At 41.9% G+C, this 25,389-nt stretch overlaps 1 protein-coding gene across 1 annotated transcript; it reads right to left on the minus strand.

Moving 5' to 3' along the window:
• Positions 1–138: 138 nt before the first annotated feature.
• On the minus strand, positions 139–25,067 carry LOC121585712 (choline transporter-like protein 4). Its single transcript, XM_041902034.1, has 22 exons — positions 24,964–25,067; positions 24,072–24,120; positions 23,570–23,643; positions 23,204–23,282; positions 21,371–21,470; positions 20,906–21,037; positions 20,546–20,606; positions 20,256–20,370; positions 19,980–20,063; positions 11,430–11,542; positions 11,015–11,137; positions 10,544–10,643; positions 10,357–10,449; positions 9,169–9,274; positions 8,753–9,012; positions 8,389–8,483; positions 7,306–7,409; positions 7,075–7,148; positions 6,828–6,898; positions 6,357–6,451; positions 5,426–5,510; positions 139–342 (listed from the first exon to the last, which is right to left on the minus strand). The coding sequence occupies exons 1-22, from the start codon at positions 25,001–25,003 to the stop codon at positions 230–232; spliced, it is 2,166 nt and encodes a 721-aa protein (XP_041757968.1). The 5' UTR covers positions 25,004–25,067; the 3' UTR covers positions 139–229.
• Positions 25,068–25,389: the final 322 nt, after the last annotated feature.

Below are 25,389 nucleotides of genomic sequence, written 5' to 3' on the forward strand. Positions count from 1 at the left end.
GTAGTGTATATTATGTAGTATTGTGCAGTAATTGGAATGTATTGAATTATATTTCATATTTCTAATAAATACTTCCTCTTTTAACAACGAAGGATGCATTTCTGACTCCCTAAATAAATAAACCAACGGTAGCCTGAATGAGAATACTGATAGCTTTATTAGAAGACAGGGGATAGGATAGATGGTTGGGCTAAAGGTTAGGGGTTAACTCAGAGGTTAAAGGTTACTACTACTCCGGCAGGGCTGTAACAAACGGTTTGGGTTTGCGGAGGATCCTCATCAGGTTCCTGGACATGTAATAAGGCTTCTGCATAGTTCCATCATTCCTCTCTAGATCTTCCACTGAGTGAGGGAGAAACACTGGAGTCACTCTACTACTCTACTTTACTTGACTACTCTGCTATACCGTACTCTACTATACCCTACTCTACTATACCCTACTCTACTATACCCTACTCTACTATACCCTACTCTACTATACCGTACTCTACTATACCCTACCCTACTATACCTTACTATACTATACCTTACTATACTATACCATACTATACCTTACTCTACAATACCTTACTATACTATACCTTACTATACCTTTCTCTACTATACTGTACTCTACCCTACTCTACTATACCTTATTATACTATACCTTACTCTACTATACCCTACTCTACTATACCCTACTCTACTATACCGTACTCTACTATACCCTACTCTACTATACCTTACTATACTATACCTTACTATACTATACCATACTATACCTTACTCTACTATACCTTACTATACTATACCTTACTATACCTTTCTCTACTATACCGTACTCTACCCTACTCTACTATACCTTACTATACTATACCTTACTCTACTATACCTTACTGTACTATACCTTACTCTACTATACCTTACTATACTATACTGTACTATACCTTACTCTACTATACCTTACTATACTATACCTTACTATACTATACCTTACTATACCATACTCTACTATACCTTACTATACCTTACTCTACTATACCCTACTCTACTATACCTTACTATACCTTACTCTACTATACCTTACTATACCTTACTCTACTATACCCTACTCTACTATACCGTACTATACTATACCGTACTCTACTATACCGTACTTTCCTATACCGTACTTTACTATACCTTACTATACCTTACTCTACTATACTATACTTTACTCTACTGTACAGTGCCTTGCAAAAAGTATTCATCCCCCTTGGCGTTTTTCCTATTTTGTTGCATTACAACCTGTAATTTAAATTGATTTTTATTTGGATTTCATGTAATGGACATACACAAAATAGTCCAAATTGGTGAAGTGGAATGAAAAAAATTAACTGTTTCAAAAAATTCAAAAAAATAAATAACTGAAAATTGTTGCTATGAAGCCCCTAAATAAGATCTGGTGCAACCAATTACCTTCAGAAGTCACATAATTAGTTAGATTGCACACTGGTGGACTTTATTTAAGTGTCACATGATATGTCACATGATCTCAGTATATATACACCTGTTCTGAAAGGCCCCAGAGTCTGCAACACCACTAAGCAAGGGGCACCACCAAGCAAGCGGCACCATGAAGACCAAGGAGCTCTCCAAACAGGTCAGGGACAAAGTTGTGGAGAAGTAGAGATCAGGGTTGGGTTATAAAAAAATATCAGAATCTTTGAATATCCCACAGAGCATCATTAAATCCATTATTAGAAAATGGAAAGAATATGGCACCACAACAAACCTGCCAAGAGAGGGCCGCCCACCAAAACTCACGGACCAGGCAAGGAGGGCATTAATCAGAGAGGTAACAAAGAGACCAAAGATAACCCTGAAGGAGCTGCAAAGCTCTACAGCGGAGATTGGAGTATCTGTCCACAGGACCACTTTAAGCCGTACACTCCACAGAACTGGGCTTTACGGAAGAGTGGCCAGAAAAAAGCCATTGCTTAAAGAAAAAAATAAGCTAACACGTTTGGTGTTCGCCAAAAGGCATGTGGGAGACTCCCCAAACATATGGAAGAAGGTACTCTGGTCAGATGATACTAAATTGAGCTTTTTGGCCATCAAGGAAAATGCTATGTCTGGCACAAACCCAACAACTCTCAACACCCAGAGAACACCATCCCCACAGTGAAGCATGGTGGTGGCAGCATCATGCTGTGGGGATGTTTTTCATCGGCAGGGACTGGGAAACTGGTCAGAATTGAAGGAATGACGGATGGTGCTAAATACAGGGAAATTATTGAGGGAAACTTGTTTCAGTCTTCTAGAGATTTGAGACTGGGATGGAGGTTCACCTTCCAGCAGGACAATGACCCTAAGCATACTGCTAAAGCAACACTCGAGTGGTTTAAGGGAAAACATTTAAATGTCTTGGAATGGCCTAGTCAAAGCCCAGACCTTAATCCAATTGAGAATCTGTGGTATGACTTAAAGATTGCTGTACACCAGCGGAACCCATCCAACTTGAAGGAGAGGAGCAGTTTTGCCTTGAAGAATGGGCAAAAATCCCAGTGGCTAGATGTGCCAAGCTTATGGAGACATACCCCAAGAGACTTGCAGCTGTAATTGCTGCAAAAGGTGGCTCTACAAAGTATTGACTTTAGAGGGGGGTGAATAGTTATGCACGCTCAAGTTCTGTTTTTTTGTCTTATTTCTTGTTTGTTTCACCCCAAAAATATTTTGCATCTTCAAAGTGGTAGGCATGTTGTGTAAATCAAATGAGACAAACCCCCCAAAAATCAATTTTAATTCCAGGTTGTAAGGCAACAAAATAGGAAAAATGCCAAGGGGAGTGAATACTTTCGCGAGCCACTGTACCTTACTCTACTGTACCTTACTCTACTGTACCTTACTATACAGTATCTTACTATACTGTACCTTACTATACTGTATCTTACTATACTATCCTATACCTTACTATATTATACCTTAATATACTATACCTTACTATACTATACTATACCTTACTATATTATACCTTACTATATTATACCTTACTATACTATACTATACCTTACTATATTATACCTTACTATATTATACCTGACTATTCTATACCTTACTATACCTTACTACAGTGAGGGAAAAAAGTATTTGATCCCCTGCTGATTTTGTACATTTGCCCACTGACAAAGAAATGATCAGTCTATAATTTTAATGGTAGGTTTATTTGAACAGTGAGAGACAGAATAACAACAAAAAAATCCAGAAAAACGCATGTCAAAAATGTTATAAATTGATTTGCATTTTAATGAGGGAAATAAGTATTTGACCCCCTCTCAATCAGAAAGATTTCTGGCTCCCAGGTGTCTTTTATACAGGTAACGAGCTGAGATTAGGTGCACACTCTTAAAGGGAGTGCTCCTAATCTCAGCTTGTTACCTGTATAAAAGACACCTGTCCACAGAAGCAATCAATCAATCAGATTCCAAACTCTCCACCATGGCCAAGACCAAAGAGCTCTCCAAGGATGGGCTACAAGACCATCGCCAAGCAGCTTGGTGAGAAGGTGACAACAGTTGGTGCGATTATTCGCAAATGGAAGAAACACAAAATAACTGTCAATCTCCCTCGGCCTGGGACTCCATGCAAGATCTCACCTCGTGGAGTTGCAATGATCATGAGAACGGTGAGGAATCAGCCCAGAACTACACGGGAGGATCTTGTCAATGATCTCAAGGCAGCTGGGACCATAGTCACCAAGAAAACAATTGGTAACACACTACGCCGTGAAGGACTGATATATCCTGCAGCGCCCGCAAGGTCCCCCTGCTCAAGAAAGCACATATACAGGCCCGTCTGAAGTTTGCCAATTAACATCTGAATGATTCAGAGGAGAACTGGGTGAAAGTGTTGTGGTCAGATGAGACCAAAATGGAGCTCTTTGGCATCAACTCAACTCGCCATGTTTGGAGGAGGAGGAATGCTGCCTATGACCCCAAGAACACCATCCCCACCGTCAAACATGGAGGTGGAAACATTATGCTTTGGGGGTGTTTTTCTGCTAAGGGGACAGGACAACTTCACCGCATCAAAGGGACGATGAACGGGGCGATTTACCGTCAAATCTTGGGTGAGAACCTCCTTCTCTCAGCCAGGGCATTGAAAATGGGTCGTGGATGGGTATTCCAGCATGACAATGACCCAAAACACATGGCCAAGGCAACAAAGGAGTGGCTCAAGAAGAAGCACATTAAGGTCCTGGAGTGGCCTAGCCAGTCTCCAGACCTTAATCCCATAGAAAATCTGTGGAGGGAGCTGAAGGTTCCAGTTGCCAAACGTCAGGCTCGAAACCTTAATGACTTGGAGAAGATCTGCAAAGAGGAGTGGGACAAAATCCCTCCTGTGATGTTTGCAAACCTGGTGGCCAACTACAAGAAACGTCTGACCTCTGTGATTGCCAACAAGGGTTTTACCACCAAGTACTAAGTCATGTTTTGCAGAGGGGTCAAATACTTATTTCCCTCATTAAAATGCAAATCAATTTATAACATTTTTGACATGCGTTTTTCAGTATTTTTTTTGTTGATATTCTGTCTCTCACTGTTCAAATAAACCTACCATTAAAATTATAGACTGATCATGTCTTTGTCAGTGGGCAAACGTACAAAATCAGCAGGGGATCAAATACTTTTTTCCCTCACTGTATATTATACCTGACTATACTATACCTTACTATATTATACCTTACTATATTATACCTTACTATACTATACCTTACTATATTATACCTTACTATTCTATACCTTACTCTACTGTACCACAACACCACCTTACCCTGTTGGAGGGTAAGGTGGTGTTGTGATGTAGGTATTGGAGGGTAAGCTGGTGTTGTGGTGTAGGTGTTGGAGGGTAAGGTGGTGTTGGAGGGTAAGCTGGTGTTGTGATGTAGGTATTGGAAAGGTTAGGTGGTGTTGTGGTGTAGGTAGGGGTTGGAAGGTTAGGTGGTGTTGTGGTGTAGGTAGGGGTTGGAAGGTAAGGTGGTGTAGGCGTTGGAGGGTAAGGTGGTGTTGTGGTGTAGATGTTGGAGGGTAAGGTGGTGTTGTGGTGTAGGGGTTGGAGGGTAAGGTGGTGTTGTGGCGTAGGTGTTGGAGGGTAAGGTGTTGTTGTAGTGTAGGTGTTGGAGGGTTAGGTGGTGTTATGGTGTAGGTGTTGGAGGGTAAGGTGGTGTTGTGGAGTAGGCGTTGGAGGGTAAGGTGGTGTTGTGGTGTAGGGTTTGGAGGGTTAGGTGGTGTTGGAGGGTTAGGTGGTGGTGGTAGGGTGGTAGGGTGGTGGGTTAGGTGGTGGTGGCAGGGTGGTGGTGGTAGGGTGGAGTTGGAGGGTTAGGTGGTGGTGGTGGGTTAGGTGATGGTGGTAGAGTGGTGTTGGTAGGTTAGGTGGTGGTGGTGGGTTAGGTGGTGGTAGGACTTACAGAAGCAGAGGAACAGGGTATCAATACACATGCTGTAGACACTGAAGAAGCCCTGAGCGATGAGGTAGGCTCCCGCCATCACTGTCTGCAGAGCAACATTACCACAACATAACTGCATGCGTTATAACGGTACCAATCCATACAATGCTGACATTTTTTACATTTACATTTTTAGTCATTTAGCAGACGCTCTTATCCAGAGCGACTTACAGTTAGTGAGTGCATACAGTTTTTTAAAAGTTTTTTTTAATGGTTTTTTTTCATACTGTCCCCCTGTGGGAATCGAACCCACAACCCTGGCGTTGCAAACACCATGCTCTACCAACTGAGCTACATCCCTGCCGGCCATTCCCTCCCCTACCCTGGATGACACTGGGCCAATTGTGCGCCGCCCCATGGGTCTCCCGGTCGCGGCTGGCTACGACAGAGCCTGGATACATACAGTACATGTACCTTTAGAAATACTGCCTTACTAATCTCATATCAAAGGAGGTTCGACAAAGTTCAACAGTGAACAAACCGAAATGAAAACGCATACGTCAGCCATTTTCATTATCTCATTTCTAAACGCATTTCAAACCTGCGTACAACGTCTAATGAAGGGTTTCCCAAACTCGGTCCTCGGGACCCCAAGGGGTGCATGTTTTGGATATTGACCTAGCACTACACAGTTGATTCAAATAATCAACTAATCATCAAGCTTTGATCATTTGAATCAGCTATGTAGTGTTGGGGCAAAAAACTAAATTTGCACCCCTAGGGGCACTGAGGACCAAGTTTGGAAAACGCTGGTCTCATCTTTTTATTTTTATTTTATTTCACCTTTATTTAACTAGGCACTGTTAAATGTCAATGTGTTCATTGAGACAGAATGTCAGTGAAGGACTGGGAGTGTTCAGTGTTTGGCAACAACACTGTTGCATGGACGTACCACGATGGGAACCCAGTAATAGTTGAGCATCTCAGCCTGGAACGTGTTGCCAGGCAGGCGGATTTGTCCAGAGAAGAAGAAGAAAGCCAGCCCACCTGATAAAACAGAGACAGGTCAGGTCAGCCATTAGATCATTATATTAGTCATACTTCATTAGCGAAGGAAAATAAGATGCTGATAATAAACACAACCACTGAAGATAAAATGGCAAATGCCATAGTTATAGTAATATGCTGATACTATTTAATGTGTATGAAGATTCTAATAATATGAGAAGTGCAGTCTTTCATACAAAATCTATTAAACACAGTATCATTTAGCCTGAAATCCAGTCAGTTTGTGCTTATATTAACATGTTTGGTATGACAAGGATTGGCAAGTAGTGGAATGTTGGCAGAAACAGACTGGATTTCAGGCTGGTACTCATACTTAAAGTTTAAACAAATTTGAGTTAACGTAAACTTCTCTTACCAACTGATGCCACCACTAGTAGTTTGCCAAAGAATAGGAGCATGTCTGTCACTCTGTCCAGTAGCACCACCCTGGGGACAATGAGTGGATTACACATTTAAGAATCGACAATGTGGTAGCATCTTACATAGAAACCAATATCAACGTCTTTGACTATATTGGAAGTAAACTAAAAAAAAAACGTTAAAAAAGAGAGAGCAGGAAACAAAGCGCAGAAAATCAACCGACCAAATAAACCCAGTCTTACCGTCCGATGTTCCTCATCAACAGACTGTATGCATTTTTGGCTGACACACAGAAGCTCTCCCCATAGATGGCAATCTATCAATCATTCAGAATGATGCAAGACATTACTGACAAGTATGAACTGCATTTTCATTTACCAAGAATAAATGACCAACAGAGCAAGAAGAGGTACATGGATGCTAATGGCTGCTAAAAGGAATGCCAGACAGTGACAGACAGTCATGTGACTGACCATGATGTAAGCGTTCCTGTTAAGGACCTTCAGGAAGTATTCCAGACACCAGAAGCAGCATCTGAGACAGTTGAACAGGAACCGACCAAAGGCACTCTGAGAACCTGGAGACACATTACAACATGGGATTCCCTTTAGTCAATGACTGGGGAATCATACAGTCACATCAACAGGAGATTCCCTTCAGTCAATGACTCATAAAACTACATAAACACATCTATCTGTGCATACTAGTGGATGACAATGAAGCTGTGTGTGTGTGTGTGTGTGTGTGTGTGTGTGTGTGTGTGTGTGTGTGTGTGTGTGTGTGTGTGTGTGTGTGTGTGTGTGTGTGTGTGTGTGTGTGTGTGTGTGTGTGTGTGCGTGTGGACGTGTGTGTGTGGACATGTTTAACTATAGCATAGTAAACTAACAAAAAGTTGACCAACTGGGGACATTTTGTCGGTCCCCAGAAGGTAAAATGCTATTTCTAGGGGGTTTAGGGTTAAGGTTAGAATTAGTATTAGGATTAGAATTAAGTTTAAGGTTAGGGTTAGGAGCTAGGACTAGGTTTAGGGTTAAGGTTATGTTTTCGGGTTAGGATTAAGGGTTAGGGCAAGGGTTAGGGCAAGGGGTTTGGGAAAATAGTATTTTGAATGGGACTGAATTGTGTATCCCCACAAGGTTAGTTGTACAAGACTGTGTGTGTGTGTGTGTGTGTGTGTGTGTGTGTGTGTGTGTGTGTGTGTGTGTGTGTGTGCGTGTGGACGTGTGTGTGTGGACATGTTTAACTATAGCATAGTAAACTAACAAAAAGTTGACCAACTGGGGACATTTTGTCGGTCCCCAGAAGGTAAAATGCTATTTCTAGGGGGTTTAGGGTTAAGGTTAGAATTAGTATTAGGATTAGAATTAAGTTTAAGGTTAGGGTTAGGAGCTAGGACTAGGTTTAGGGTTAAGGTTATGTTTTCGGGTTAGGATTAAGGGTTAGGGCAAGGGTTAGGGCAAGGGGTTTGGGAAAATAGTACGTGCGTGCGTGCGTGCGTGCGTGCGTGCGTGCGTGCGTGTGTGTGTGTGTGCGTGCGTGCGTGCGTGTAGCCTTACCCCTGGTCTTATGGTCCAGGTACTCCAGCACCAGCCTGACTAGCTGGAAGCAGGTGAGGAGGAGGGCTCCAAATGCCAGAGAGCCCACGTGGTACCTTCCAGGAATGGAAGAAATAAACCCATTTCATATTGAACTCCACATGAACACACAAACAGAATCCAATGTCTGCTACTGAAATACACCACACTAGACACAAAGTCTAAAAAGAGATTACTTTAAATATCTCTTCACATTGACCCATCATTATACTTATACATTATCTACTACAACTAATGCTCTCATATTCAAGATAGGTAAGCTTTCTGGCTTAAGGCACAATCCTATGTCCCCAACCACAGAAACCCTGTGTCCCTCATGTCTTACTGTAGAGTGCGTATGAAGCACTGGGACAGGGCGAAGGGTGAGATTTCTGCAGGCTTGCTGAAGGCCCAGTAGTAAGAAGCGAAGGTCCCAGCCAGGGTACACTGGCCCAGGGCGATGACAAAGTTAACACACCACAGGAAGGCAAAGACGTTGTAGACCTGCAGGTAAACCAGGTTCTGCTGGAACAGGCCTGCGTCATCGTACTTGAAGAAGATGCAGCGCACCGACGGGCAGTATGGGTAGGCAGAGGAGTTGAACGTCTGGGTAGGGAGAGGACAGGAGAGGAGGAAAAAATATAAGACAAGTGGGAGGCAGTGTTTACCATAGTTTACGTAATTACAAGGTGGGGTGCAAACATGAGGTTCTGACATCAGAATAATTTGTCAATTGAAACCAATAGAAGCCAAGCCATCTACCTGTGGCTTGCAGGTCTCAGAGCCGTTGATGAGGCTACACATAGCCACAGAGGGGTCGCTAAGAGACACCACTCTGTAGAGAGGGGCCCCTGATGTGACCAAGTATCTGTGGGGAGCCTCGAGTCAAGGACCCAACCAAACTAAAGGCTAAAACCAGGGGTTGAAAACAACATTATTTTCCAATCGTTTCGTTCTGAACAGAACCATTATTTTTTTTTGTTCTGTTACACTGTTCCGACAAGGAAACCGGTTCGAAACAAAAAAAAGTAATTGTTTATATCGTTCCTTTCTGTTTCTTTTTAAACCTCTGAAATCTTTTTTTACATTTAGCTCGACTTTACATTACTTCACCAATTAGTGTGGATAGAGCAGCTTGTTATGGAGCGGGCAAGCTATTTACATGCATTGGACAGACAAGTGTATGGCACGAGACTCGACTGAAATTTTGCGGGTGGGGAGAGAGCGAGAGAGGGTGGAGGAGGAGGCTTGAAGCGCTGGGCATCTTTTTATGACATGCATTATCTGAATTAGGCCCACAGAATTATACCTACGGAGGAGCAGCTTCTATGAAGGAACTTTGAATGTCTTTGAACTTCAGAGAGTTGGCTTAACGTTGGACCACAAGCTTGTGTGTGCAGTGGCACCAGTATTAAAATAAAAACACTTTTTGTACTTAATAAATCCAATGTGAAATGTGATAACAATAGTATCCTTAACTATGACTGAAAAGGTTAATCCATTCTTCTCTAATTAAAAATCTCTCTCGCTAATTTCTGAATCACTCTTAGTGACTATCCTTCAGAGGGGGAGGGGCAAGTATACTACACACACACTGGTAAAGATGTTCAGCTGGCAGGCAGACACTGGAATACGTTTCTGAGTGACAGTGAGGGCTTTATATAGGCGCTTTGTTGCGTTTTTTTGTGGGACTGGAAAAAAATGCCCGGAACCTAAAAGGTCGTTATTAACAGGTTCCCGTGCTTTTAAAATAACGGTTCTGTTCCGGAACAGTTTAGATGACTTTCGTTCCCGGTTCTCATTCTATTGTCGTTCTTTTCCGGTTTTCTGTCCTGTTCCAAACCCTGGCTAAAACACACATGACAAAATAAGCAGTAAAAATAACAGTTTAGCTTATGCATTAGAAAGCATTGGAAATGGAAACCCCATGTATGAAGGGCCAAAGGATACAGGGAGGTCATTCCCCAGTAGGCAACACACACCACCAGCAGAACAAAGGTAAACAGAGGGTAGAGCAGGGTGGACATCAGGTAACCCACCACCCTGCAGACAGAACACACACATTACACCTCATTTCATACAGGATAAAACACTGATAAATAAATTAAATAAATCAAATCTAAAGGCAAAGTCCAACCTGCTGGACTCCTCCATGACAGCAACAGCAACAGAGAGTCTCCTCCTGAGACAACTAAGCACCAGAATCAAAATGGACTCCCCCACGCAAAGGATGATCACTGAGAAAAGAAATATATAGTGTATTTTATTGAGCTGGCCAGGTTTCCCTTGTAAAAGAGGTATTCTGACCTCAATGGGACATCCTGGATAAAAAAAAAGGTTAAATTAAATAAATAAAAACATATGCCAGTCTTTGACTACCGAGCACCAAAACAATATAGGCCACAGGAGGTTGGTGGTACCTTAATTGGGGAGGACGGGCTCGTGGTAATGGATGGATCAAATACATCAAACACATGGTTTGCATGTGTTTGATGCCATTCCATTAGCTCCGTTCCAGCCATTATTATGAGCCGTCCTCCCCTCAGCAGCCTCCACTGATACAGGTCCAATATACAACCCATAGACGGTACATAATGACCAAACTCACAGAAAGCAAGCCAGGTCTCTCTGACTTGAAGGTAGACTGAGATATTTGTATTGAAGCTTAGATCACTGAACTTCAGTTTGGAGGTGCTGAAATTGTAGTATTCTGAGTAGCAGTGCCATATTCCTGGGAGAGGAGAAGAACCCATATGCAAATTCAGTCATCATTCTAGATTTAACAGAAAACCATATAAGGCTAGTATGTGAGTGTAAAATAGTGATCACTAGATTTTAAAAAATGGAAAGTGAAAATAGTAAGCAAAGCATTTTGGTCCTTGACTTTCTTGTCTGCATGCACACGCGCACACACACATAGACACACACGCGCGCACACACACCACCACCACTTTATACCTACATATCATCCACATTTTAATCTAGTCCAGGCCAGGCTGTAGGGCTGTATGAGCCAGACTTACCGTAGCCTCCCACCACCAGAAGTCCCACCATGAGAATCCAGACCAGGACAATGGCCAGGTACCTCAGCAGCAACAGGAACACCACACTGACTACCATAGCTACCGTCAGACCACTGCAAACACAGCACACAGCACACTGTTGAAGAGCAGATTGCCTCCCGAGTGGCGCAGTGGTCTAAGGCACTGCATCACAGTGCTAGCTGTGCCACTAGAGATCCTGGTTCGAATCCAGACTGTCGTAGCCGGCCGCGACCGGGAGACCCGTGTAGGGGAGGGAATGGCCGGCAGGGATGTAGCTCAGATGGTAGAGCATGGCGTTTGCAACGCCAGGGTTGTGGGTTCAATTCCCACGGGGGGCCAGTATGAAAAAAAAATATATATATATGCACCCACTAACTGTAAGTCGCTCTGGATAAGAGCGTCTGCTAAATGACTAAAATGAAAATGAAATGAAATGAGTCATGGTATGGGCATGCAAAACACTCTGATTGACTGGCATTAGTGTTGGTTGGTTGACAAGCAATTGTCCATAGCCACCACCAGACCACTGCAAACACAGGAGACATCCAATGTCTATACTGACATACCACTTCCAATACATGGTCAACACATTGCTTCATACTAAGTGGTAGGACAGTGTGGATATTGGAACAGAGACAGCTCAGGCATGGTATAGGCATACAGTATAAAACACTCCAGTGGACTAGTTGGTGCTGGTTGACTGACAAGATTTAGTGTTAGTTGGTTTACTAGCATTGTTGCCGGTTGGGGTGGCAGGTAGCCTAGCGGTTAAGAGCGTTGGGCCAGTAACCGAAAGGTCGCTGGTTCGAATCCAGAAGCCGACTAGGGGAAAAATCTGTCGGTGTGCCCTTGAGCATGGCACTTAACCCTAATTGCTCCCGTAAGTCGCTCTGGATAAGAGCTTCTGCTAAATGATTTAAATGTTGACAAGCATTTGCATTGGTTAGTTGAAAAGCAATTGCCAGGTTTATAGGTTGGCGGTGAACAAGACTACAGAGCATTGCCTCAGATCTCAAGACAGTATGGTGGATCAGTAAGGATATAGACACTATGGTGGATCAGTAAGGATATAGACACTATGGTGGATCAGTAAGGATATAGACACTATGGTGGATCAGTAAGGATATGGTGGATAAGTAAGGATATGGTGGATCAGTAAGGATATAGACAGTATGGTGGATCAGTAAGGATATGGTGGATCAGTAAGGATATAGACACCATGGTGGAACAGTAAGGAGAGACACTATGGTGGATCAGTAAGGATATCGACACTATGGTGGATCAGTAAGGAGAGACACTATGGCGGATCAGTAAGGATATGGTGGGTCAGTAAGGATATAGACACTATGGTAGATCAGTAAGGAGAGACACTATGGTGGTTCAGTAAGGAGAGACACTATGGTGGATCAGTAAGGATATAGACACTATGGTGGATCAGTAAGGATATAGACTCTATGGTGGATCAGTAAGGATATGGTGGATCAGTAAGGATATGGTAGATCAGTAAGGATATAGACACTATGGTGGATCAGTAAGGATATAGACACTATGGTGGATCAGTAAGGATATGGTAGATCAGTAAGGATATAGACAGTATGGTGGATCAGTAAGGATATAGACACTATGGTGGATCAGTAAGGATATAGACACTATGGTGGATCAGTAAGGATATAGACACTATGGTGGATCAGTAAGGATATAGACACTATGGTGGATCAGTAAGGATATAGACACTATGGTGGATCAGTAGGATATGGTGGATCAGTAAGGATATGGTGGATCAGTAAGGATATAGACAGTATGGTGGATCAGTAAGGATATGGTGGATCAGTAAGGATATAGACACCATGGTGGAACAGTAAGGAGAGACACTATGGTGGATCAGTAAGGATACTCGACACTATGGTGGATCAGTAAGGAGAGACACTATGGCGGATCAGTAAGGATATGGTGGGTCAGTAAGGATATAGACACTATGGTAGATCAGTAAGGAGAGACACTATGGTGGTTCAGTAAGGAGAGACACTATGGTGGATCAGTAAGGATATAGACACTATGGTGGATCAGTAAGGATATAGACTCTATGGTGGATCAGTAAGGATATGGTGGATCAGTAAGGATATGGTAGATCAGTAAGGATATATACACTATGGTGGATCAGTAAGGATATAGACACTATGGTGGATCAGTAAGGATATGGTAGATCAGTAAGGATATAGACACTATGGTGGATCAGTAAGGATATAGACACTATGGTGGATCAGTAAGGATATGGTAGATCAGTAAGGATATAGACACTATGGTGGATCAGTAAGGATATAGACACTATGGTGGATCAGTAAGGATATGGTAGATCAGTAAGGATATAGACAGTATGGTGGATCAGTAAGGATATAGACACTATGGTGGATCAGTAAGGATATAGACACTATGGTGGATCAGTAAGGATATAGACACTATGGTGGATCAGTAAGGATATAGACACTATGGTGGATCAGTAAGGATATAGACACTATGGTGGATCAGTAAGGATATAGACACTATGGTGGATCAGTAAGGATATGGTGGATCAGTAAGGATATGGTGGATCAGTAAGGATATAGACAGTATGGTGGATCAGTAAGGATATGGTGGATCAGTAAGGATATAGACACCATGGTGGAACAGTAAGGAGAGACACTATGGTGGATCAGTAAGGATATCGACACTATGGTGGATCAGTAAGGAGAGACACTATGGCGGATCAGTAAGGATATGGTGGGTCAGTAAGGATATAGACACTATGGTAGATCAGTAAGGAGAGACACTATGGTGGTTCAGTAAGGAGAGACACTATGGTGGATCAGTAAGGAGATACACTATGGTGGATCAGTAAGGATATAGACTCTATGGTGGATCAGTAAGGATATGGTGGGTCAGTAAGGATATAGACACTATGGTAGATCAGTAAGGAGAGACACTATGGTGGTTCAGTAAGGAGAGCCACTATGGTGGATCAGTAAGGAGATACACTATGGTGGATCAGTAAGGATATAGACACTATGGTGGATCAGTAAGGATATAGACTCTATGGTGGATCAGTAAGGATATGGTGGATCAGTAAGGATATGGTAGATCAGTAAGGATATATACACTATGGTGGATCAGTAAGGATATAGACACTATGGTGGATCAGTAAGGATATGGTAGATCAGTAAGGATATAGACAGTATGGTGGATCAGTAAGGATATAGACACTATGGTGGATCAGTAAGGAGAGACACTATGGCGGATCAGTAAGAATATGGTGGATCAGTAAGGATATAGACACCATGGTGGAACAGTAAGGAGAGACACTATGGTGGATCAGTAAGTATATCGACACTAAGGTGGATCAGTAAGGAGAGACACTATTGTGGATCAGTAAGGAGAGACAATATGGTGGCTCAGTAAGGAGAGACACTATGGTGGATCAGTAAGGAGAGACACTATTGTGGATCAGTAAGGATATAGACACTATGGTGGATCAGTAAGGATATAGACACTATGGTGGATCAGTAAGGAGAGACACTATGGTAGATCAGTAAGGATATAGACACTATGGTGGATCAGTAAGGATATAGACACTATGGTGGATCAGTAAGGAGAGAAACTATGGTGGATCAGTAAGGAGAGACACTATGGTGGATCAGTAAGGATATGGTGGATCAGTAAGGATATGGTAGATCAGTAAGGATATAGACAATATGGTGGATCAGTAAGGATATGGTGGATCAGTAAGTATATAGACACTATGGTGGATCAGTAAGGAGAGACACTATGGTGGATCAGTAAGGATATCGACACTATGGTGGATCAGTAAGGAGAGACACTATTGTGGATCAGTGAGGAGAGACACTATGGTGGCTCAGTAAGGAGAGACACTATGGTGGATCAGTAAGGATATAGACACTATGGTGGATCAGTAAGGATATAGACACTATGGTGGATCAGTAAGGATATAGACACTATGGTGGATCAGTAAGGAGAGACACTATTGTAGATCAGTAAGGATATAGACACTATGGTGGATCATCAAGGATATAGACACTATTGTGGATCAGTAAGGAGAGACACTATGGTGGATCAGTAAGGATATAGACACTATGGTGGATCAGTAAGGATTTAGACACTATGGTGGATCAGTAAGGAGAGACACTATGGTGGATCAGTAAGGATATAGACATTATGGTGGATCAGTAAGGATATAGACACTATGGTGCTAAATGATGTAAATGTAAATGTATGGTGGATCAGTAAGGATAGACACTATGGTGGATCAGTAAGGAGATACACTATGGTGGATCAGTAAGGATATAGACACTATGGTGGATCAGTAAGGATATAGACACTATGGTGGATAAGTAAGGATATAGACACTATGGTGGATCAGTAAGGAGAGACACTATGGTGGATCAGTAAGGATATGGTGGATCAGTAAGGATATGGTAGATCAGTAAGGATATAGACAGTATGGTGTATCAGTAAGGATATGGTGGATCAGTAAGGTATAGACACCATGGTGGATCAGTAAGGAGAGACACTATGGTGGATCAGTAAGGATATCGACACTATGGTGGATCAGTAAGGAGAGACAATATTGTGGATCAGTAAGGAGAGACACTATGGTGGATCAGTAAGGATATGATGGATCAGTAAGGATATAGACACCATGGTGGAACAGTAAGGAGAGACACTATGGTGGATCAGTAAGGATATCGACACTATGGTGGATCAGTAAGGAGAGACACTATGGCGGATCAGTAAGGATATGGTGGGTCAGTAAGGATATAGACACTATGGTAGATCAGTAAGGAGAGACACTATGGTGGTTCAGTAAGGAGAGACACTATGGTGGATCAGTAAGGATATAGACACTATGGTGGATCAGTAAGGATATAGACTCTATGGTGGATCAGTAAGGATATGGTGGATCAGTAAGGATATGGTAGATCAGTAAGGATATATACACTATGGTGGATCAGTAAGGATATAGACACTATGGTGGATCAGTAAGGATATGGTAGATCAGTAAGGATATAGACAGTATGGTGGATCAGTAAGGATATAGACACTATGGTGGATCAGTAAGGAGAGACACTATGGCGGATCAGTAAGAATATGGTGGATCAGTAAGGATATAGACACCATGGTGGAACAGTAAGGAGAGACACTATGGTGGATCAGTAAGTATATCGACACTATGGTGGATCAGTAAGGAGAGACACTATTGTGGATCAGTAAGGAGAGACAATATGGTGGCTCAGTAAGGAGAGACACTATGGTGGATCAGTAAGGATATAGACACTATGGTGGATCAGTAAGGATATAGACACTATGGTGGATCAGTAAGGATATAGACACTATGGTGGATCAGTAAGGAGAGACACTATGGTAGATCAGTAAGGATATAGACACTATGGTGGATCAGTAAGGATATAGACACTATGGTGGATCAGTAAGGAGAGAAACTATGGTGGATCAGTAAGGAGAGACACTATGGTGGATCAGTAAGGATATGGTGGATCAGTAAGGATATGGTAGATCAGTAAGGATATAGACAATATGGTGGATCAGTAAGGATATGGTGGATCAGTAAGTATATAGACACTATGGTGGATCAGTAAGGAGAGACACTATGGTGGATCAGTAAGGATATCGACACTATGGTGGCTCAGTAAGGAGAGACACTATGGTGGATCAGTAAGGATATAGACACTATGGTGGATCAGTAAGGATATAGACACTATGGTGGATCAGTAAGGATATAGACACTATGGTGGATCAGTAAGGAGAGACACTATTGTAGATCAGTAAGGATATAGACACTATGGTGGATCATCAAGGATATAGACACTATTGTGGATCAGTAAGGAGAGACACTATGGTGGATCAGTAAGGATATAGACACTATGGTGGATCAGTAAGGATTTAGACACTATGGTGGATCAGTAAGGAGAGACACTATGGTGGATCAGTAAGGATATAGACATTATGGTGGATCAGTAAGGATATAGACACTATGGTGCTAAATGATGTAAATGTAAATGTATGGTGGATCAGTAAGGATAGACACTATGGTGGATCAGTAAGGAGATACACTATGGTGGATCAGTAAGGATATAGACACTATGGTGGATCAGTAAGGATATAGACACTATGGTGGATAAGTAAGGATATAGACACTATGGTGGATCAGTAAGGAGAGACACTATGGTGGATCAGTAAGGATATGGTGGATCAGTAAGGATATGGTAGATCAGTAAGGATATAGACAGTATGGTGTATCAGTAAGGATATGGTGGATCAGTAAGGTATAGACACCATGGTGGATCAGTAAGGAGAGACACTATGGTGGATCAGTAAGGATATCGACACTATGGTGGATCAGTAAGGAGAGACAATATTGTGGATCAGTAAGGAGAGACACTATGGTGGATCAGTAAGGATATAGCCACTATGGTAGATCAGTAAGGAGAGACACTATGGTGGATCAGTAAGGATATAGACACTATGGTGGATCAGTAAGGATATAGACACTATGGTGGATCAGTAAGGATATAGACACTATGGTGGATCAGTAAGGATATAGACACTATGGTGGATCAGTAAGGATATAGACACTATGGTAGATCAGTAAGGAGAGACACTATGGTGGATCAGTAAGGATATAGACACTATGGTAGATCAGTAAGGAGAGACACTATGGTGGATCAGTAAGGATATAGACACTATGGTGGATCAGTAAGGATATATACACTATGGTGGATCAGTAAGGATATAGACACTATGGTGGATCAGTAAGGATATAGACACTATGGTGGATCAGTAAGGATATAGACACTATGGTGGATCAGTAAGGATATAGACACTATGGTAGATCAGTAAGGATATAGCCACTATGGTAGATCAGTAAGGAGAGACACTATGGTGGATCAGTAAGGATATAGACACTATGGTAGATCAGTAAGGAGAGACACTATGGTGGATCAGTAAGGATATAGACACTATGGTGGATCAGTAAGGATATAGACACTATGGTGGATCAGTAAGGATATAGACACTATGGTGGATCAGTAAGGATATAGACACTATGGTGGATCAGTAAGGATATAGACACTATGGTGGATCAGTAAGGATATAGACACGATGGTGGATCAGTAAGGATATAGACACTATGGTGGATCAGTAAGGATATAGACACTATGGTGGATCAGTAAGGATATAGACACTATGGTGGATCAGTAAAGATATAGACACTATGTTAGATCAGTAAGGAGAGACACTATGGTGGTTCAGTAAGGAGAGACACTATGGTGGATCAGTAAGGAGATACACTATGGTGGATCAGTAAGGATATAGACACTATGGTGGATCAGTAAGGATATAGACACTATGGTGGATCAGTAAGGATATAGACACTATGGTGGATCAGTAAGGATATAGACACTATGTTAGATCAGTAAGGAGAGACACTATGGTGGTTCAGTAAGGAGAGCCACTATGGTGGATCAGTAAGGAGATACACTATGGTGGATCAGTAAGGATATAGACACTATGGTGGATCAGTAAGGATATAGACACTATGGTGGATCAGTAAGGATATAGACTATATGGTGGATCAGTAAGGAGAGACACTATGGTGGATCAGTAAGGATATAGATACTATGGTGGCTCAGTAAGGATATAGACACTATGGTGGATCAGTAAGGATATAGACACTATGGTGGATCAGTAAGGATATAGACACTATGGTGGATCAGTAAGGATATAGACACTATGGTGGATCAGTAAGGATATAGACACTATGGTGGATCAGTAAGGATATAGACACTATGGTGGATCAGTAAGGATATAGACACTATGGTGGATCAGTAAGGATATAGACACTATGGTGGATCAGTAAGGATATAGACACTATGGTGGATCAGTAAGGATATAGACACTATGGTGGATCAGTAAGGATATAGACACTATGGTAGATCAGTAAGGATATAGACACTATGGTGGATCAGTAAGGATATAGACACTATGGTGGATCAGTAAGGATATAGACACTATGATGGATCAGTAAGGATGTAGACACTATGGTGGATCAGTAAGGATATTGTGTATTTGTATTTATTATGGATCCTCATTAGCTGCTGCTAGCAAAAATTAAGGCAGTAATATACATTATAATAAAAATTTTAAACATTAAAATATATTTTACAACAGATTTCACAATACATTAAGCGTGTGCCCTCGGGCCACTACTCTATTACAACACACAATCCAGGTGTACGTGTGTGTATAGTGTGTATGTTATGTGTGTTTGTATGTGTGTGTTTGTACCTGTGTGTGTGACTCTTCACAGTCCTCGCTGTTCCATAAGGTGTATTTGTATCAGATTTTTAAAAATCTGTTTTTACTGCTTGCGTGAGTTACTTGATGTGGAATAGAGTTCCATGTAACCATGGCTCTATGTAGTACTGTGCGCCCACTGTGAGATAGTTGGAACATCAGACTTACAGTAAGATCCAGTACCAGGAGGAGGCAAAGTCCTCAAAGATCCTCACTCCTATGGTCTTTCTGTTGAAGCCTGATATCAGTGATCTGGAATAATGGAAAGGTATAGTAGGTTAGCGGACAGTGATGATCTGTTTAGCTACACATAGGTTGTGTCCCAAATGGCACCCTATTCCCTATGGGACCTGGTCAAATGTAGAATAGAGTGCCATTTGGGACACAGACGTATAGTATCCACAGTAGAATGTTAGTTCAATGGATGAAGTGGTAAGTAAGTACCCCATGGCGCTTCTGATGCTGTTGACTGTCTCGTTGACGGAGGCCATTCCGGGCAGAGTGAAGTTGGAGGGAGCACTTTTGAGAGCGTGTAGACTGGGCAAACACCTCCCCAGAGCTGTAGACATTCAAACAACAACATATGGATGGGTAGAGGGAGTAAAAGGTTCAAAGTGGATTCATCTCAGTTTCCTGCTGTTTAACTTCATCCTCCGTACAATGATTATGTAGACATTAACAGTCATGTCAGTATGAGTAGGTGTGAGGATGGATGCCATGTTAAACTACTTCACCTGATTTACTTGGAACAAGGAACGACGGACAAAGTTCTGCATCAAGGATCTGTTGGACAGTCTGAAAGAGAGAGTATAGGACCAAACATAACTAGAAGGATGGCCAATATACAGAAGCATTTTTATAACAGACACACTCATTTAGAAACTACATCTGTTTATAATCCTTTCCACTCCACAAATGTCTCAAATCAAAATGTTTTACAATCAACCTAAACCTCTAAATCATAATGAAACACAGACATTGGCTACACTGTACTGTATATAGCTATGCTTAACAGAATGCTTGGGACTAATGGTCCCACACACGCAGTTCGAGTCTCTATAAGCACATTGATAACATTGTAAAATGACCTGTACCCATGTGGTGGTAGTCAGGTTGAGGCTGTGGTCACAGTACTGCTGATGGAAGAAGTCTTTGGGTTTGGCCTCGGGGTCATAGGCAGCAGCAGACAGCATCCAGAACTGAGAGGGACACTTACGGACACACACCTGCAGAGGAAGGGAGAGAGAGATGGGAGGGACCAGACATTAGTGTACGGCAAACCTTGATTTCTGGCATTCTCACATGTGACTTATCATAGGTAACGAAAGGGTGAGTGAAACCACCAAGAGAGAGAGGGAGTCAAATCTCAAATGAAACCCTATTCCTCAAATGATGTGACCCCATACTATTGATTATTATATTAGGTTGTATGTGTCCTAAGCTATATGCTGTACTCTATGCATTATGTCCTATCTGTTATGTCATATGTCCTACGTGGCTCTGGTTAAACGGATGGGGATAGGTCGGATGTGATCATATTGCTACAGTTGGAGTCTGACCTGTGTGGTAGGACACTGTACACCTCCGAGCGCTGCTGCCATCACGTTGGTGGTCGTGGCACACTTCAGTATGTCCACATAGATCATCCTGGGCTGGTCTCTGACAAGACAGAGTTAAAAACAAGACTGAGTTGACTCAACATTATCTCTTTCAGAGACTCAATGAGTTAGCACACTGCACATCTAGGCCACTGTTACAGCATCCCAATAGGCACCCTATTCCCCTTTAGAGTGCACCGCTTTTATAATTCTGTTTGGGACTCATCCATGTTTTCTGATGCATGGCCTATAACCTGGTAGACATAACATAGGGCCTATAGCTAGGTAGACATAACATAGGGCCTATAGCTAGGTAGACATAACATAGGGCCTATAGCTAGGTAGACATAACATAGGGCCTATAACCTGGTAGACATAACATAGGGCCTATAGCTAGGTAGACATAACATAGGGCCTATAGCTAGGTAGACATAACATAGGGCCTATAACTAGGTAGACATAACATAGGGCCTATAGCTAGGTAGACATAACATAGGGCCTATAGCTAGGTAGACATAACATAGGGCCTATAACTAGGTAGACATAACATAGGGCCTATAGCTAGGTAGACATAACATAGGGCCTATAGCTAGGTAGACATAACATAGGGCCTATAACTAGGTAGACATAACATAGGGCCTATAGCTAGGTATACATAACATAGGGCCTATAGCTAGGTAGACATAACATAGGGCCTATAACCTGGTAGACATAACATAGGGCCTATAACTAGGTATACATAACATAGGGCCTATAGCTAGGTAGACATAACATAGGGCCTATAACCTGGTAGACATAACATAGGGCCTATAGCTAGGTAGACATAACATAGGGCCTATAGCTAGGTAGACATAACATAGGGCCTATAACCTGGTAGACATAACATAGGGCCTATAGCTAGGTAGACATAACATAGGGCCTATAGCTAGGTAGACATAACATAGGGCCTATAACCTGGTAGACATAACATAGGGCCTATAGCTAGGTAGACATAACATAGGGCCTATAGCTAGGTAGACATAACATAGGGCCTATAGCTAGGTAGACATAACATAGGGCCTATAGCTAGGTAGACATAACATAGGGCCTATAACCTGGTAGACATAACATAGGGCCTATAACCTGGTAGACATAACATAGGGCCTATAGCTAGGTAGACATAACATAGGGCCTATAGCTAGGTAGACATAACATAGGGCCTATAACTAGGTAGACATAACATAGGGCCTATATCTAGGTAGACATAACATAGGGCCTATAACTAGGTAGACATAACATAGGGCCTATAGCTAGGTAGACATAACATAGGGCCTATAGCTAGGTAGACATAACATAGGGCCTATAACCTGGTAGACATAACATAGGGCCTATAGCTAGGTAGACATAACATAGGGCCTATAACCTGGTAGACATAACATAGGGCCTATAGCTAGGTAGACATAACATAGGGCCTATAACTAGGTAGACATAACATAGGGCCTATATCTAGGTAGACATAACATAGGGCCTATAACTAGGTAGACATAACATAGGGCCTATAGCTAGGTAGACATAACATAGGGCCTATAGCTAGGTAGACATAACATAGGGCCTATAACCTGGTAGACATAACATAGGGCCTATAGCTAGGTAGACATAACATAGGGCCTATAACCTGGTAGACATAACATAGGGCCTATAGCTAGGTAGACATAACATAGGGCCTATAGCTAGGTAGACATAACATAGGGCCTATAGCTAGGTAGACATAACATAGGGCCTATAACCTGGTAGACATAACATAGGTCTACTCACCTATTCATCCCTGCTCCACAGAACATTCCGGTGGAGTTCCTGGGGAAGAGAACATGGCGAGGGTCTCCAAACAACCAGGCTGATGGAGGGAGAGAGGAAGAACCAGAGACAATCATATGACACACTTCCATTACATTTAGAGTTCTGCTCCTGTGAACTTTCACAGTGGTTTGGTTGATGTAGCTAGCTAGGCTTACTGTGCTGTACACTAAAAAGATGGCCGAACAGTATACAGGGGAATCGTCTCTCTCATTGTCATGTTGACATTGACTATCAGATACAGACTTTTTAGATGAGCAAGGGATAAAACAGACACCAGATGATGACAGTCATGTCATCTTCAAATGATGATGAAGACTTCCCTACCCAGAACTCCCATGACCATATAGCCAGCTATGACAGCCAAGAACAGTATGCAGCAGATCAGATCTGTGCAGCTCCTGGAATGACATGAAGAAATTAAATCAGCTGATTCATATGCTTGAACAAGGTGGACTTAATCCACATGACAGCTAGCTAGCATGTCCGCCTTCAAAAGAGTTGTACACAAATCTAGACAGATGTAATGTGAGTGCGATTTTGTATGCTACAGCATATGATGTGTGTGCTTCTGCATATGCTGTGAGTTTAGCTGCGCTTTTGTATCTATGCTAATAAAACAATTAAAATAAAAACTGTACGCATGTGTCCCAAATGACAACCTATACAGACCCTGGACAAAAGTACTGCACTAGCGTAGGCAATACCCTGGACAAAAGTACTGCACTAGCGTAGGCAATAGGCTGCTATTTGGAACGCAAACCATAAATAGGCCTAATGGAAATCGAGATTGAATGAAGGCAACAATAAAACCTTGATGAGCACAAACCTCTTTCGTACTGGTCCGCTGAAGAACGGATCATAGGGAGCGGAATACCCTAAAATAAGAGGAGAAATTAAGCACACGGTTCTTTCGGACAGAAAGTTGGTCAAAGGACTTATACTTTTGCAGCAACTTTTGAATGTTGATGTAGGCCTACTGTAAATGCAAAAACGAGAAGGCCAACAACGTTGGCTTTGGTTTGACAAAAGTATTTCACATATTGACAGGGGTGTAAAGTACTTAAGTAAAAATACTTGAAAGTACTACTTAAGTAGTTTTTTGGGGTATCTGTACTTTATGTTACTATTTATATTTTTGACAACTTTTACTTTTACTTCACTATATTCCTAAAGAAAATAGTGCACTTCTTACTCCATACATTTTCCCTGACACCCAAAAGTGCTCGTTGCAATTTGAATGCTGAGCAGGACAGTAAAATGGTCCAATTCAAGCACTTATCAAGAGAACACCCCTGGTCATCCCCACTGCCTCTGATCTGACGGACTCACTAAACACACATGCTTTAACACACATGCTTTGTTTGTAAATGATGTCTGAGTATTGGAGTGTGCCCCTGGCTATCCATAAATTTAAAAAACATAAAAATGGTGCCGTCTGGTTTGCTTAATATAAGGAATTTTAAATGATTCATACTTTTACTTTTGATACTTAAGTATATTTTAGCAATTACATTTACTTTTGATACTTAAGTATATATAAAACCAAATACTTTTAGACTTTTACTCAAGTAGTATTTTCCTGGGTGACTTTCACTTTTACTTGAGTCATTTTCTATTAAGGTATCTTTACTTTTACTCGTATGACAATTGGGTACTTTTTCCACCACTGATTCGTGACTGCCTATACTGAAATTGTTGCGATGGTTGGAATAACTCACCCTTTTCTTCCGCCTTTTTACTGTCTCTTTTCATTTTCATGACCTTCTTGCGCCCAAGAAACGGCGCGTTTGACTGGAAATGGTCGCGCACGGGTTTACATTCAAGACCCAGTTCAGCTTTGTTCAATCCGAACATCTGGGCGTCTGTCCCGCGTTGATAAACGGTGACGTCATAGAGGTACCTTCACAACAGTAGCCCAACAGCGCGACGCTGTCATTATGACATACATTTTGGAATGTTGCTGTATGTTCCGTAGGCAAAAAGTTGAACCCGTTGCCCCATTCACAACATGTAGCCTCCACCTGCTATGCTGATTTAATTCAATAAATAAATCAATAAGCAGGCTGAATAAATAAAAAAAGCACATAAATCAAATACATATAATAAGCGACGATAATATGATATTCTTTACAGCCAAAATTCAC

Source organism: Coregonus clupeaformis, chromosome 17 (genome assembly GCF_020615455.1).
Source record: "Coregonus clupeaformis isolate EN_2021a chromosome 17, ASM2061545v1, whole genome shotgun sequence".
Lineage (NCBI taxonomy): Eukaryota > Metazoa > Chordata > Actinopteri > Salmoniformes > Salmonidae > Coregonus > Coregonus clupeaformis.